The sequence below is a fragment of the Sipha flava genome, unplaced genomic scaffold (assembly GCF_003268045.1).
Source record: "Sipha flava isolate LNK unplaced genomic scaffold, YSA_version1 236_pilon_pilon, whole genome shotgun sequence".
NCBI lineage: Eukaryota > Metazoa > Arthropoda > Insecta > Hemiptera > Aphididae > Sipha > Sipha flava.
The window spans coordinates 1083608-1102455 of NW_020272878.1; the positions used below are offsets into that span (position 1 = coordinate 1083608).

Here is an 18848-nt window from a genome sequence, read left to right on the forward strand (position 1 = left end):
GTTATAACATTAAGTGCCTGTGGTAGTTATTAGTTTCGTGGTGGATGAGTGGTTACAGTCAGAAGTTCCTAAAATTAAGAATGATTGATTGTAATAGATTTTAGACTCTGAAAATTTCCACTTTATTTTCTGTCCATTGTCCTCGGAAAATGTGTGAACCTCACCGAATATAATAGGTAATGCGGAGCTCAATATATATGGAAGCAATGACTACTACGACGACGTTTCATGCACAATTGCCTCCCAAACAGAACGACGACCGATGTGATTTCACTTTTCGATCGTTAAAACGAAATTTCGTGATAATTTACTGTCAAAATATTATATATAATGTGCATGTATAACCTAGTTAATATATTATTGATGAGTATACGCAAAAAAAAAAAAAAAAAATAATAAATAAATAAATAAGAAAAATCAACGATTTTTTTGACATTTTCGGAGTATAAGCATTTTATACATATTATAATCATATATTTAACAATGTAAATATCGTTGTCTCGGTTTATTTTAATGATAATAATAATAAATAAACGAGACTAATTGCCGATGTAGTTCTCAGTGTTATAAGTATGTCTCAAAAACAAATATTCAGATAAAATATATCGTTTAAATATATATTCATTTATAAATATAATACATATATATAATATCTGAAAATCTGAATTATTTATGACTTATTATATACGACCTCTTTATATTCAAATTTGAAAAAGTATATTATTTAAATTGTTACGCTTATTGACATCGTTAATTTGTTCTCGTCGCCTTATATTATATTTCAAACGGTATTATTTGATAAAACTATTGATAGGTAATTTTAATAAAAATTACAGTTAATTATTTATACAAAAAAATATGAGGCATAGATTCAACTTAAAATAATTTAATATTATAATTAGAAGTAAATATATTAATGGTATGTATTCATGGTTATTATCAAGATATTTAGGTTAATAAAAATGTATTTCATCAATAAACTTCGTGGAGAAACATCTAAGGGCATCAGGAAGTCAGTTGATTCCTAGTTAATATTTGTTAATAAAATCGGTCTCTTGTTTAGTTGTTGGAGTTAGACTGGAGTAAATGCCCCAGTTGTCACCTTTACTCCCAAATGACGCCACTTGTTTAATTGTTTAGTAAAGTAAAAAATATTTTTACCAGATCTCATTCATGTAAAACAGAATTCTCCATAAAATAAAATACATTTTAATGTTTTTAATGATAATTATTAATAAACTTAAAAATACAAATTATATGAATTATATTCTGTTTTTTTGTTACATTATTGATTATACATTTATAATTCAGTTTCATCTCAATTAATTGCCCTATTGAAATTTCCTGATCCATATTTCTCTAATTGTGAATACACCCTTGCATTGAGTTTTAATAAAAAAAATGTGTCCTTCAAATACATCTATAATACCTTTTTATGTATAGGTTAGCTTTACCCTCATTTGAGTGAATATTCCGTGAAAAAAATTTTCGTTTTACTACTTTTCGAACTTATTTCTGATTCTACAACTTTTTGAACCAATATTTAAATATTATAAACATAACGAGTTTTTCAGATTAAATTATATTGAACTAATATGAATAATTAAACATTTTTAAGATTAACTCCCCGATTGCACGAAACCAGGATTTTATATTTTTTTTAAACATCCAAATATTCACCGATAAAATTATTTTGAGAATAACCTTTTATTGTTTGATGATATAAAAACGAGTTTTATCCAGAAAATAAAAGAAATAGGTTTTTTATATTAAGAATTATAATGAAAAGGCAACTTATTAAAATAAATATAACAGAAACGAAGCATAAGGTCTTCATTACTTGTAGCTTTTCAAAAATGTATTAATCCACTTAAGTAGTAGTTTGTGACTGGTTAAAAGGCGATGCACTTTCCATCTAGGGCTCTTGAAAAATAAAAAATGTTCAATATTTATAGCTAAAAAAAAAGTGGACAGGAAAAATTGTTGTTAGTACCTCAAAAATATTATAAAAAAAAAAATTAATTTAGAAGATGGTTGTAATATGATGCTCATAAATATTCCAATTAATTTTTTAAGATAATTTGTTTTTATATAACAGTTTAAATTAGTTTATTTTATTTTATTTCAGTATACTGTAAAAAGTATATAGTTTTAATATCGAATCATCCAAAACTAAAGTTAACAATGGTTTGATGTAATTATATAAAAAACCTGAGTAGGTAGATCTATCTGGTGGAACATAGCCTGTATGATCAGCATAAACATATTTGAAATAATTCCATTATTTTCAATAAAAAATCGTTATATAATGAATATGATTGTGTACATTTGTCATCAAATAAGTATTTAAGATTAGTTCAAATTATACATTTTTGTTCTGATAAATTATGAAATTATATATAACTCTGTTTACGAAAGAAAAGAAAAATTGAACTGACTTATTTCAAGAAACTAAAAAGCACAACTGCCTACTTAAGCGTTAATAATACATGTAAATTGTAAATATCCATTGTTTTGATTAATGAAAACTATATTTGCGATTCCTTTGAGGCTTGTATATAATTAGCATTCATAGAATAAATTAAGCATTTTGATGTACGAACACAAACTAAAAAAACTAGTTATTACACATATAGGTGGTGTAAATGTATGCGTTTACAACGAATTTAGATGGGTTAATGGGTATGTCTACAATTAACAATCATGTTAGTCGGGCAACGATGATGATATGCCTTTACTACCAAGGGTGTATGTCTCTCTTATATGAATAATAATAATAATAATATGTATAGATATTTTCATTATTGCCATAAATCTTTACAATTGGATAATACAAATAAATAATACAATCATAACGTATTCCCAAAATCCTGTGACTGGAGTTGAGAAAAGTGTAAATAAATAAGAAGTATAATAAATTAAATTATTAGTAATTACAGAATTATGTTTTGTTTATAAATAAAAATATTAATACAATTGATAATAAATAAGTGATAAAAAAAAAATGAAAAAAAATTTATAATATAAATATGAAATAATAATATATAACAATTTTGAAATAAAAAATATCTTTTAACTACTAATATGTATATATAATATATATATATGTTTTTCATTTTAAAATGTCTTAATGTATTCGTCTTAGGCATTGTCTTATATATTATATTTATATTTAATTTATTAATTACTTTTATATATATATTATTTTAATGATTTTTTAATAATTTGTTTTTATTTTTATTATAACTCTAATATACTAAAAAATAGGTAGTCCTCGATGATAAGTAGGGACATTATACATGTTATATTTTGTAATCGTATTTAAATGTATTACCTGATGTACAATAAACTATAATTGTTATTAATATTAGAAGATAACAAATTTTAACTATAGAGGTATATAAATAAGTAGCTTAGAAAAATGTATACTAACAAAATATTAATAATATATTTTCAAACATTTTGAAATATTTAAAATGGTAAAGATTAACTTTATATTAACTACAGAATTGAATGAACTTATATTTAGTACTTTGTTGCAACATAGATTAATTTTAATTAAGATCATATTAATGGTAAAACGAGTATTCACTTTATGGAATGGAATTTTTTATTAACTTAAATTAATGGAATTTATCTAATTTAATATTATATAATGTAAAGAAAATGTTTCTAGTGTAATTTTTAATGTAATTAAACTGTGAGAAATAACTTTGGTTTATTTAAAATGAATTTAAGTAGTGAATTTAGAGTGTTTTAAGGTTCAGAAATTGATTATGATATGTTCTTCACCAAAAGAAATTCCGTAAGAAAGAATAATGTAATAACGTATAATGATTCATGTTATTAAATTTAAAGAATTTTGGCACGCGACATGATATTAAAGTGTGTCGATCTAATTGGTAGTAATCGATTAAATAAGAATCAAGCATGAGAAAGTGGAGAAGAAAAATAATTTTCTCACGTACGACATAACTATCATGATCCACATTTCCTATTCATGCGGTTCCGGCTGGAAATTGATCGGTAATGCTCTGTCACTTATTACCACTACGGTAAACCATCCCCTTATCATCATAGTCGCAGTCATATATACTTTCTATAACACAGCTTGCCTTTGCTCATCGTTTGGTACTGTATTCGTAACAACCTATTAAGTGATTGAGACGGGACACGAAGAATGGATAAAAAAAATTAAAGAGATGGAGCGAGAGCGATTTATAGACGGTTAAAAGGAAAATTAACGAGAAAAAGAGAGAGGAAGGATATAAGGAATGATAGAGGTAGTGAATGAAAGAGAATGAAAGATATATATATATATATATATATATATATACATATACATAGAGAGAGAGAGAGGGAGAGAGAAGAGTGGGTGAGAGGGAAATGAGAGGCAGTAGGGGAAGTCTCACGCAGATCAATAGCGATGGCACACTTCGCGGTGGTGGCGCGTTGGTGATGGGGTGTATTTGGTCGAGCGGGAGTAGGTGGCAGCAGAGTTCCCGTAAAGTCGTTTAATCTGCACTGCGAAACGTACGCACACGTGCCCCGAAATTTTTTCGCGCGCACGTAGACTAGCGTCTATGTACGCAGGGCGATTTACAAGCGGTTTCCAGGCCGAAATACTTTTTTTTTATCAATTCCGTAGCAAAAAAAAAAATTTACCGTGGTCATACGCGTACCAGTACTGTACAATCATCGCGATGAACTTTATGTACACGCATTCGTACCAGCTGCCTGCAGCACGTTTTGCGGCCGTGACGGTGGCGGTACACGTCGACGAAGTCAGCAGTGGCGGCGGCGGCGACGACGACTACGGCGACGGTTATTGACCCGAATGCGTGGCCCCGTGTGACGTCATTCGGATTCAGTGACGTCACGAACTACGCGTATACCCCTCCGGCGGTCTCACCTACACCAGCCCTTCTACGCACGTCCCGTCATCCACATTTCCTCCTCTTCTCACCGCCACCGATGGTCCTATCACGCACCCTAATCGGTGCGCGCGCTACCCCGACAACGGATACCACCACCACCACACCCATTTCCATCCCACCGGTGTACGCCCAAAGTTTGCAGTGCCCGGTCGGCTCTCGTTGCCGACCGTGTTTGACGCGCGCGTACACGTATAGAACAATTGGCCAACTCTCCACCACCCGACTCCCACCGGAAATTCCAAAAAAATGATCAGACAATTGATAATACAACTTGTAGTTATACTATACGAATTGGTTATTTCAACGATCGCTAAAATATAATAATATACTGCTAGCTAAATAAAAAACGTTCGATGATAAATCGATTTCGTAACGCTGGATGTCCGTAAATGTTACATGGTGTAGGGTGATAAGTATAATTCACTTTTTCTAATTCACGATAACAATTTTCAACGAAAAAATCTGGTTCAATAGCCTTCGCAAAAGGACTATAAAGTGACTTGGTTTATGATTTATACGCAACATGTTTGACCGTTTTTTTCTTTTTTTGTAAAAATCATAACAAGTCAATTTAATCACCTATTATCAGTAAATGGCAATTAAAAAAAAAAATAAAAAAAAATTATGAATATTTGGCTATATAAACTTCAAAAGTGTACAAAATAAGTGGAAGAAGGAATCATCACGGCTTCTTAAAATTATCTTATTTTAATCCTGTTTTAGTATAGGGCTTAAAAATATCGCTTATTTACTCTTATTATTTATATATTTATCTGATTTTTATCCTGTTTATATATTATAAACGTGCACATAACGAACATTTATTAATTTAATTTCAACATTTTTTGCAAGTCAAAATGACACCCGACCATGGACTCTTTATCGCCTATTGCTGTAGACTGGCTGCTAAATTGCATAGGTGACGACCTAATTTGGGTACAAGTTTTGGTGTTAGATCTCTATCACCACTTTTGCAGTCTTAAAGTTGCTGTTACCATCGCACTAACCGTTTATCCATGTGTGTTTTATGTAATACATTTTTCAATTATACATAAATATTACTGATGTTCAATATTTTTTTCTGTTTATTTCTCTTCCAATTAAAAAGATTTTTTTTTCAATTTCGTTGAAATTAACCTGATATTTTACACCTATAATTTTCTTTAGTGGGTAATGAAAATTTACAAAAATGTTCGTGTACTTTCTTAGCGTGATAATATATTGATTGAAGTAAACAAGTTCTAATTTTTTCGAGGGAAATAGCTATTTTACCCTATTTTTGATTACAATGAAATTTAATCGGAAAAACACATAAGGATACCTGGACAAACCACAGTTGTTTTAGTATTGTTAGATCACGAGTATTTTGACCATTGATCGTGCTAAAGCAAAAGACAGCTTAAAAACAAATGTACCTCGAAAACGCCGAGCGTGAGCCGATACTAAAAGGATTAAAAGTACACGGCACTCTACTTAAAGCTTTCAATCGCTCACGAATCGTAGAACTATTGCAATATTTAAGGAACAATACAAATATATTTTTTTCCTGAACGTTATATTATTATGCTATAAGTTACAAAACAATATTTTTCCACCTTCTTGGTACTTTATTTTTATACTATATCTCTGCATTTCGAAATGGGATTTTTTTCTTTACTCATAGCGTCCACGTTATTGTTATAGTATTTTTATACAGTTTTTTTTCTTTTTTTTTGTATAATATATAAATCTACGATCCGTGTTGACGTGACAGAACATTATCTAAAATTCTTAAATGTGAAGTAATAACTTATTTCTTTTTGTTATTTTTTCCATTCGATACCCTCCACCTGTATAGTCAACGTATTATTTTTTAAACCTCATTTCTCTCGAATTGTCTGTAATTAATATAATGTTACGACTTCTTTTTAATTTTTATAAAGTTCTTTAATTGTTTTTACTTCTTGCTTACTGAAACAAAAGCACGGATTTCAATGAACTTTAGACAATATAAAATATAATTATAAATATAAAATATTGTTTACGTGTAAGTACAATGTTATTAAAAAATTAATAAATTCAGCTAATCTATACTAATTTAGTTAAAATATGTGTATTATAATAAACAATCTAGATTAATACTACTTTAAAATGTAATCATCAATAATTCAACGGTAATCAGTTGTTTTTGCTTATATCTGATGACAGTATGTATAGAAGAATTTTATTTATTATTCGTCACTTTTGCGAGTATCTTACGTTTATAGCGGTTCTCTCCAATGACCTATAATATAGGTATTTCATCATTTGAGTCTGGAGCGTTTCGTTTTATAACTAAATAAAATGAATGAACCAAAAACAAATACCTTAGTAAGTACACAGGCAGTATGAATCTTGGAAAAATATGCATTTTCTGAAATAAGTAAAAAATATTCTAATTGAATTATATCCGGTATGAAGCAGTCATGGTATATTTGGCAGTGATTGGTTTCACATTTTTTACCTGCGCTCACGTAGCATCTCTATGGACTAATATTATATTTTAACTACTCGTTTCTGGCATAAAAAATATTTTTTATTCACATTAACACATGTCGTACCTTAATATTTTATCATTATTCGACCACAATAATTACATAACGAATATTAATGTCCTAATTTTCAACAGAATTTAATTTAATTTATTAATTTTTTATTCCAGTCAAAATTCGTGTGCACGTAATTTGAAGGTTGCTAGAATGCGAATGTACAATATCGTTATTATAATAATAAATGTAAGCAGACGGAGTATTCTAGATATTTATTCAGAATCAATAGTATAATTTCACTGCCAAATTCGTATTAGCTGTATTTTTTTAGATGGATGTGACAAAAATTTTTCGAACAAAAAACTATGTGACACACTAAAATAATGTCTTCAAATGCAAACCTATCGCTTCCCAAGAAATCATCCTCACTGTTCCTCTATATTATTGCTTCTCAACCTAATTTAATTTATTTTTGTTTTTGGTTTTCGGAAATCGCTCACTGCTCTCCCACTGAATTTTTAAAATAAACTAACAGTTTTATGATTATAATAATAAAATATTTGAGTAAAATAAAAAAAATATTTTAAATTTTAAACAATTTTCCTTCTAAATATTAATATCAACATAAAATATAATTTTGATTTTTTTATAATAAAATATACAAGAAATAAATTTGTTATTTATGATTTTCATCTTTGAAGTTGATGATTTTGTTTTAATGACATTTTACCTGACTTAATAGATAATAAAATAATAAAAATAAAATACAAATTGAAAATTAGTAAATTAATAAATAAATAAATAAATAAATAAATAAATAAATAGTTTGTGTATAGAAATAAATAAATAAATGCTTAATCTGGAGTATTATTATATTGGTAAAGTACAAATGATTGTAAATTAAGAATCCATCATAGGGTACATACAAAGTCAATAAAATCGTAACCCAAGTATTATTTCGTGCCATAACGTAAACAATATTAAAATTGAGAACGTGCTCGTATACCCGTGACATACTTGTGACAAAAAAAAAAATAAATAGTTTTGAACATAATTATTGTTATATTATTATTAGTTATGAATGGTATTTAAATATGATATGTAATTTATTTTATAATAAACGGAAAAACCATTGTTAAAATGGTTAATGACTACATGGAATTGATAAAAATAGCTTTTCAATCACAGAAATATATTTATAGTTGTTGTTTCTATTGTTGAAAATCTGTTTTGATAAAATTGAATGCAATGATTTCTATTACAAAGATTTCCTGAGGCTATGTAGCCACTATGTCCCCGTAGGCGTCACGAATTTTAACAATAAGATGGAATACTTGTTTGTTATAAAATTAATGACTGTACAACCGTATACTTAAAATACACGTCAGATACATTCACCAACACATAATACTCGTGTGCATGTATATAAAACAGGGTGTTTCGTGAATTGATGTGTCTAGTCTTAGGAATTATTAAAGTGGAAATAATTTTAAGAATAATTTTTACTAAAATGTTATATAAAATGGTTGTCTGAGATAATAGATCAGATATTTTTAGTAAGATTTATTTTTCGTATTAAAAATAAGTTCTATATAATAAGGCCTATATTTGATTTGATTTTAATTTTAATATCAATTTATATTTATAAAGGTCTTCATATTTTATTAATTTATTCTAAAACTTACGAGTGTAAAATAGAAAGTTACTATAAAATAAATAAAGGTACCTAATATTTTAAAAGAAAAAAACCGCATAGTACCCATAAATATGGTTTTAACAAATATATTCTGTAAATGAAGGAATAGGTTTCGTTATATTATGTATACAGAAAATATATAACTATATTAAATTAATTTTAGATATCTAGGGACCTACCTATATCGGCTAATGCCGACTCAAGCGTAAAACCAGCAAAACCTTCTGTTGTAATTTAATCACGTATTTATTTTTAAGATCAAAACGCAAACTAATATATTTTTCACTAATTTTATAATCATACTTCTTCCTAAGGTCTATGTTTAAATATTATTATCTTAACGTTATCATTATTTTATTATATATATAGTTATACTTATTATTGTTTTCATTTTTTCAAACGCTAAAAATAAAAAAACTCGTTTAACAATAAGTTTAGATGGTTTTTTATGAGAACTTTATAAATAAAATAATGCAAGTTATGCATAAATACATTATATCATAAAACTTAAATTCACTGACCGGGACGTTCAGCAAATACCAGCCTATAAACTAAGATTATTACGATTAAAATATAAAAAATAGTAATGAAATCAACCACTAAAATGAGACATTAGCAATATCTAATCAGTAAAGATAACCACGTTTTTGACAAATAATTAAATATACGAATATATATATACATACAGACATTTAAAATAATCAATCATTCAAAAAAACAAAATTATAAATAATGGAAAATATTTATAAAAAAAAGTAAAATAAAACAAAAAACTAAAAAATTAAAAATTAAATTATAATAATACGAGTATGCTGATACAGATAGGTACTATTTCGTCTCCAAATTAGTAAAAGAAATAAAAACTATTTAAAAGAAATAAATCATAATAAGTAAATCACTTTATATTAACTTTTTATAGAAAAATTACCATATTAAAAATATGCTTGTTTTAAATTGTAGCTTTTTAAAATTATCAGTTTTTATCTAGCTAAATGCGGTGGGTTATTATTTAAAATATAGATTTTTGATTATCTTTGTATAACTTTTGTTTTGGAAATGTTTCTGGGATAATGAAGATAATCAAATCTGGTTTTTTTTATATGACTCAAGAGAATGATAAGTAAACAAATAGTCATATTTTATTTAAATGTTTATGCCATGGTAAACGATTTTAAATAAAAATAGTGCACTGTTAAATAAGTTTTGTTTGGAAATTATCTGCAAATAAAATAAGATATTATTAAAATACATGTTATATTCAATAAAATATTTTTTTTAATGAAAGTAAAAAAAATTATATGTAAATATTTATAAAAAAATTAATTCTTTTAAATATTAATAAGTTATCTTTATATTTTTCGAAAAGTATAAAATAAAAAGTTATTTTGTTATATTTATTTAAAAAAAAAAAATCTAATTAAAACTTGAATATTTGTATTACTTATCCCTGGTTTATATTAAGCTATATATAAAAAAAAAAAAACATATTTTGATTTTATTATCATTGTCTCATTAAAATATTTAAATACGCAATGGGTATAAATTATCTTTGTGATACAATGTAATACTGTTCACGTAATGCTGTTTGGAAATATTTGAAGGAACTAACTATTTTTTTATTTTCCTCTATTGGCAAATATTGGCTCTGAAAGTTGGGTTTCTTGGTCACATATAAATTTTGATTGAATGGTAATATTACATGCTATGACTGTTATTGTTATTATTATCATCGTCGTCGTGTTAACGACTAGAATATAGCAGTCTTTGGGCTAAAGAATAAAAACGTTGTATAAGACCAAATTATATACATTTGTTATGTATTCTGGAAAATTGTTTGTGGTACTTTCGATCGTGAATTCTACATATTATTTTCAGTGCCGGATTCGCAGTGAAATGAACATTCAATATTACTTTACAATAATGATGTAGTAGTCTTTTTAATTTTTTTCTTGTTTTACTTTATTATAGAATAAATCTGCAGAGCCCAAATTTTCTTGCAGCAACTTTTTGGATTGGAAATTAAACACAGATTTTTTTGATTTCTTTTTGATTTCTTCCGATACCAAGAAAAAACTGCAAATATACATAGATGTTATATTGAATTTTATCAATTTAAAATTTTTTTCAAAATCAATTTTGTTTTCATGACTTGAAAACATTGTATACTACATTATTATAATAAGGCTACATGATCAATTTTACCTTGCGTTTTTTGTACGATTTTTTAAGGTTTTACAAAGTCAATTATATTTTACTTAGAATTATAAAAAAAACGTATATTTTAATATTTTTATGGATGCTTATTTACATGATTTTTGTTGCGTAGAGTTAGTAGATTATTAGATGCAGTTGAGTTGAGTCAGGTGCAGCCGGCGACCAAAATAACAACATTTAAACAACATTATATATATATATATATATACATTACCTTCATATTATTAAATTACATATTGACCTCGCTGGATCAGAATTATTTTCGTAATCTATGGAAGAAATATTTCTTTTGAATTTATAGAAACAAAAACAACATGATATAAATGAGACTTACACTAAAAATTCTGTATAATACTCTAACATTTTAATATGTTTTTTTCACTTTTATCCCTTCTCCCATTATATGTTGAATGCTATGACAGTTATCTCATTGGTATTTGTCGTAATACCATAATATTTACCCTATTCGCGTTTCTATCTTCATTTACAAGTTTGTATGTAAAGTTTAATATTATCACAGCCAATCTACTGTTCATTCCATAATACATATATGTATAGAACGGCAGAAAGTGGATATGGTCGAAATGCCAGCTGGTCATATTTTTATCGGTCTTACCATTCGCCATTTACTCCATGTACGCTCATCATTCACATATCTCTGCAGGTCGCAGCCCTCAATCGTGCTGTGACTTCGGTTACTTCCATTCATTTGAGATCTGTAATCATGAAACTTGTCCTTCCACAAATCCTGTGCCACTTATGCGGCTCAACGACCGTATGCGGCCGACGCACTTCAGCGTTTTGTCGTTTTGTATTAGTTCACTAGTTCACATACATTTATACTTATATTGTATTCTTGAACATATAAATAAATATTATAATATATTCATTACATATGAATAATATATACTTAACTGAACCAGTCAGTACTTGTACTGCAAAAAAATTACTTACCCACCGTTCTATTTTCCGACAAAATGTCCGTTATCGGATGCGTGTTACAATTATACTTTCTCATTGAGCCGATTACAGTACCCCATCCTTAACACAAATCATTGGATAACGTGAATTGATTTGCCAATCCCGAGAAAAACCTTAAACTTAAAAGTCGATTTTATTTTTTATTTTCTCGGCTTACATGTATTTTTCGATTAACAAGAATCTCGAACAAATGTTAAAAACTCTATTGTAGTTGTGATACATGTATATATGTATCTATATATATATATATATATATATATACATATACAATAATCGTATTTACTTACACGTATCACTTGATTACATTTCCCTGCTATTAAAACCCTTCCCTGCAAAAGGATAACAGTATTATTAAAAATATATTTTACAAACTTCAGGTATCTTGTGTCCGATCATAACGATAAGGCGCACCAGTGGAAATGGTACGTTGCAGTACATTACTACAGTCTCCACTGATTACTGTGTAGGGCAAGCTTATAATATTAGCATAGATAAGTAGAGTTGGCAAATTCTTCCGATCCAATTCACATTTTCAAAGTTTGAGATGATATGTTTAGAGGGTGGCTGGCAATGAAGTGAAGAGTGGATAGATTGAATATATATATATTATATAAATATTTTTTTTTTTTTTGCAGCAGACAGCAGTTTTCTTTTAGCAAATGCTCAGATCGTCGACTTTCCAATAGTCTACTGCAACGAATCCTTCTGCAAGATTTCCGGATATAATCGGGCGGAGGTGAGTTTCCACTATTTGTTCAGTTATTACCTAATCAAAATATTATAATTAAGAAGTTGTTTTAAGTTTTATATTATGTTATATCTTTTCTGCATGTATCATAGTTTTCTCTACGTATTATTATTAATTGTTAGAGTTATAACTTATAATTGTTTTGGAAACTTGTTTCGTGACCTTAAGGTGATGCAAAAATCATGTCGATGCTCATTTATGTATGGCGATCTCACGGACAAAGAGACGATATGCAGAATAGACGAAGTATTGGAGAGCCACTATCACGATCAGTTCGAAATTTTACTCTACAAAAAGAACAGTGAGTGTCCATTCTAATGATACGATTAGATCGATAAGAATCACCGAACCAGTAATGTGGTACTTACCTACGACACCCAAATCTAATCATTGTCGAGTAATAAATAAAAAATGTCGCGGTTATATGACCATTGTACCCGAAAATTAAATAGATTTACAAACTAGACCTAGTAAAAATATAACCCGATGATAAATTGACCAAAGGGAAATAATAGTACTATTTTATAAATTAAATCGAGTATATGATAAGAAGTTTTCAAAGCGCGTAAATACCACACGTGTACTCCAAAATAATTTTTTTTACACAATTGTTTGAAATTTTTTATAAGAGAAATTCGTAATGTGTCAATCAAATTGATTCTATGATTATCCTACAAAAATAAACTGTACATTAATATTAAAATGTGTATGTATTCTACCATATGTATGTGTTTCAACCACCACTGCTATTACATAGCACTCATGTAATCATTTGAAACAAAAATATATTGAGTTCAAAATAACTATAGTATTTTTAATATAAGAAGATCACGAACGGATACTTACACATAATCTTGTTTTTTAAATTAATTTATACGGAAAAATTAAATCATTATTATGACATTAACATTGACATAAGTTGTAAAAACTAAAAATTTCATATGTTTTATTCACCTATAATTTTTATGAAAATAACAGTAAATTATTATTTATTAATTTTAATCGTTTATCTAAAAATAAATTATACATTATTATTACATATCTAATGAAAAATTGTCTTAGTTTTTAAATTATGACAAATAGATAAAAAATCAATCACTATATCAATATTTATTTTTTACAGTACGAACATATCTATACCACAATTTTTATTATAAATTTAATTATAACTTCAATCGTAAAAATTGTTATTAATTATTAGAACGAAGATGGTTTAGTCTATTGCACATAAAATATAAGTACGCAGTAAAAAATAATAAATACTTTTAATTACGGTTAGTATTTCTGGTTGTCTGCTATTTAATAATAATTAATACAACATAAACATTCACTTTGATAAGAAAATTATGCTATAAATTATGCTATAAAAAATAAAAATAAAATGTTAAATTATTATAATGGTCTTTGATCAGAAAATGAAAATTTTATTAAACTTTTATTGATTTCGATGAATTTGATATTTTATAAAACTACCAGTTTCATACCTACTATAGCCATAATTAAATAATCATTTTTTTTATAAAATATTATTTATCTGATATTTTTTATTGGTACTACGATAACTTCAATATGATTCTTAAATACAAATCTTATTAGAACGTGTTAACATATCTAGATTTAGGCTTCTTTTTTTTTTGAATAAATATTTATTATGCAATATAATCAGAGGGATAATATACCCGTATCATATTTTCTTGTACCTACCAATTTTATAAAATATAGAAATAAATATGTATACTTTCCTCAGATTACAATTCCACGATAGTAAATATTGCTTTTGATTTCTGTAGATAATCTTTCTGCCATTTAAAAAGTGGAAATTAGCTCTATTTACATTTTCGATTTCTCCGGGTACGTTTATTACTTCACGCCTACCAACTATATTAATAATTAGGTACTAATATTGTTGCATCAGCTATATAAAATGTATTTTTTATACCTAATCCCCGCGGACCAAATTTCTCCGTTGATAAACCGTAAATCAACAGAAATGAAATATCCTATTCTGACCCGGAAATAAGGTCAACAAAGAAAAAATATTTTTCATTTGGTATATAGTTGTAGGAATTAGTTTAGACACGGTAATCCGCAGAACGTGCTCTTGTTTTCTGTCAAATATAAAAACTCAAGCTGAAGTCTGAATAGAGTTTACGTAATTTTAATCATTGTAAGACCAAGGATGCAAAACAATGCATTATATTATATGGGGCAATCGAATAAGCAAATCTTTTTTCCGCATTTATATTCTTATAACCTACTAGTAGTTTAATATTAGCAAGCTATAATTCTGACAATGGACCAGTAAAGTTTATTTTACGTGTACTGGGAATAATTCGTTCATGGTGTATTTAAAAATATAGAAACATCAAATAACGCTGTTCGTAAATGTGGGTATTAAATATGTAAAAGCAATAGTTGAAGTATCCAATAATTCAAAATTAGATTATTTTGGTCTAACAACTATGTAACTTTTAAAATAACGCTTTCTCTCGTTGCTCCTTTCATCATGTAATTTGTGACACTGAAACAAGAACCAATTATGTGATATCAAAAGGGAATGTCTGCAATTATGGCCATCGATATTGATGGATACTCATGGTTATCGGAAGAATTGGTGGTGCGTATTTGGCACGATGGAAGTGGTAGAAGTTACGCTAATGAAATTAAGTTTTCCGTAAAGAGTGTTGCTACAAGTCACTTAACCAAATTGAAAAGTTAGTATCTTATTTGAAAGCAATAGCTGTGATGACAAAAACTTGATGTGCGTGTTTATGTGTGTAGTAGAAACGAAAGAGAGTAGACTTATATTTGTTCTTTTTTTTTCATCTTCTTTTTCAAGTGGACCTCTTTGTAGTGTTGCCAATAAAAAAAAAAAAAAACTCAAATAAAAGGTGATTTTGAAAAGATTCAATTCTTAAATCACACCCCGGTAACCTCTTTTTCACTATACAGACCTAATTTTCCGGATACAATATACAACCTATTGTTGAAACGGATATCCTCTTCCGGTCACACGTGCGTACTACATTACTGTGTTCATCCAAAAAATAAAACCATTATCATCACCACCGAAACATTTTTCATTTAATATTGTTATTTGTTCATATACACGTAATAATATTAAATTTATAACCATTTTTTAAAACCAATAATATTGATCCCAAACAAAAGTTTTGCCATGGCATGTTATCACATTACTATTAGTTGACATAACGTTTGATATCATTAAAATACGTTCGTTAAATTCTCATTTATTGTTATTATAGTGTATTTTATTTACCCGAGGTATAACAAAACCAAACAAAACCAAAAAAAAAAAAAAAAAAATTAAATTAACAGTCAACTAATAACAGACCTAACTGTAGTTATAAGTTTTATTAAAACACTTGGGCAAGCTGATGATATAATTGTATACTATTGTTTTACGAATTCGATAAACTTTGTTATGAACGAGTGAAGATTGATATTATTTCACCAAAATGTGAATAAAATAATATACGAGTATGTGGTGTTTGGGTGCACTATTATTTTTACAACTAATAAAACAAAATTAATGTCAAATAATATATACTAATATACATGTACAAGCTTACATGTGTATTATTTTATAATTAGTTAAATGTGGTTACTAATTGTAATGTAAATATTTTCAATTACATTTAAAATTATAAACGTTCAATGGATATGGGGTTTTTAATAATTTCTTTCTAGTATGTAATATTAAATTATAATAATAAATAGTTTAAAATTTCTTCAATTTAGGGTTAACGTTAAAATATTAAACACGTCATTTCCAATATTGTGAAACAGTATTAAAATACAAACAATTAGGCTTATACGAAACGTATTAAATACAATCTTTGAGGTTTTATATTTTGAATAAGTCGGTATAAGTTTGTGTTAAACATTCTACTGTGGACATTTATTCAAAATTTGAATAACTTTAAATGAATTTCAAAACGTTTTAGACTAACTTGAGTGTTATATATTTTTAAAAAAAATAATTATTCGAAAAATGTATGGATTTATTTTGAACATGAAACACAAATATAAATCACTATTAAAAAAATATCATGACTATAAATTTAAATTCTCTATGAATTTCTATATTAAATAGTATTTGTAAGTAACTATATTTTATCATGTTTGATTAAAACTGTATATAGAATAATATAACAATAATAATATTATGAAATTTTAATAGTAATAATAATAGGATCAGGTAAATTATTTTATTTAAAATGTTTATATTTATTTGAGAAATTAATTAATTATACTTCTTCTAAAAAAAAATAAACATTTCATTTTAAATGTTTATGGTAATATTCTTACAATGTGAGTTGTTTATTTTAATATGTCATTGAAAAATTTAAGAAAAAAATTTGGGTATAAGTATAAATAACTAAATCAAATACTTTTTTATATTCCTGTTTATTTAAAATATTGTGTGCAATATATTTCAACCATTCAAAAAAACTATCTATTTATTATAATATATTTTTTGTATACAAAAATAATGAAATAATTTAAATGTCATATTTGAAATAAATAATTATAATAGTTTTATTGACTAAAAAAACATAAATTTAGTTTCAAAATATTTATATTTGTGCTTTCAAAACGCTCTCTTACCACTTAATTTTTTTTTTGATTTTATTAGGAAAAGTTTTGGAAATATTGGATCGATAAGAAAAATATATTCTATTTATGTAAACTATTTGGTTAAAAATTATTTTATATAATATGTATATAATACATTATTACTACCGAGAAGAGTTGTAGAATTCAAAAAAATTATTATGTAAATGCAATCATATTTTATCCATAAAATTTAATTAGGTTCTAATAATTTCAATTATAAAAATATTTATGAACATAATATGCGTTTCAGTTTCGAAAATAATAATATTACTATTCCTTCCACGAGATTTGTGTCAGTTCAAATAAAAATACACCAACGCACAGTATCAAATCATGTGCTTGGCGCGCAAAATATACGTAATGTTTTTCGTGCATTTACCGATAGTGTCGAAAGACCTTTGATCGACACAAAAATCCGATACATAAATAGCTGTCCATGTATACCGGTATTTATGACATTACCTATGAAAGAAGCGTATCGCGCGCATGGACATAATGTTTTCAATTCAATTTCGTTGCCAAAATGAAAAATAAAATAATAGAAAAAGTAAATTGCGGGACTAAAAAAAAAAAAAACACTATAAATGTTTCAATTTGTATAATCTCTTTGTTCTGCTGTTGGCTTTCTCCTAAAATATATTTACGTTTACCATATTACGATAGACAATACATTATATATGTATGACTTATTATTATATCAAGTGGTGAATCATTAACTCGAAAATTACTAGCAACGATGGGATGGTTTTATTTTTATTTATTATTTTAATTTGATTTTATTTTTTTGCACCCTCCGCGCTGTCGATACAAAACGAATAGACTTATATAATCTACATTTTATGTCACTGGTAATGAAATTATTTTATTAGTATTATATTGCTCTCTTTTTCCCATCCGGTCGGAAATAAATATATACCTATTATTTTTTTTTCGAGTCTGAAATGTATACAGCACATTCTTCTTATCATTACCCAAATCAATATTCATTACACATTGAATAGGTTAAATCTGTTCTATTCGTTCATTAATAAATTGTTTCACGATTTGGACTACTTCCTCCATTATTTTATGAGTACACAAATCTTAAGATAAGTGTCTGGTGGAGTAATTATTACCTCAACAAA

The 18848-nt window shown here is 26.8% G+C and overlaps 1 protein-coding gene across 10 annotated transcripts in view; it reads left to right on the forward strand.

The window, feature by feature from the left end:
• Nucleotides 1-18848, forward strand: part of LOC112683800 (potassium voltage-gated channel protein eag) — a 160509-nt gene that overhangs the window by 109862 nt on the left and 31799 nt on the right. For 8 of the 10 annotated variants that reach the window (XM_025554960.1, XM_025554967.1, XM_025554965.1 and 5 more), the window contains 2 exons: nt 12971-13071; nt 13252-13384. In XM_025554960.1, the coding sequence (XP_025410745.1) occupies nt 12971-13071; nt 13252-13384 (234 nt within the window). The remainder of the gene's footprint in view (nt 1-12970; nt 13072-13251; nt 13385-18848) is intronic. The other 2 variants (XM_025554963.1, XM_025554969.1) reach the window with 1 other exon arrangement.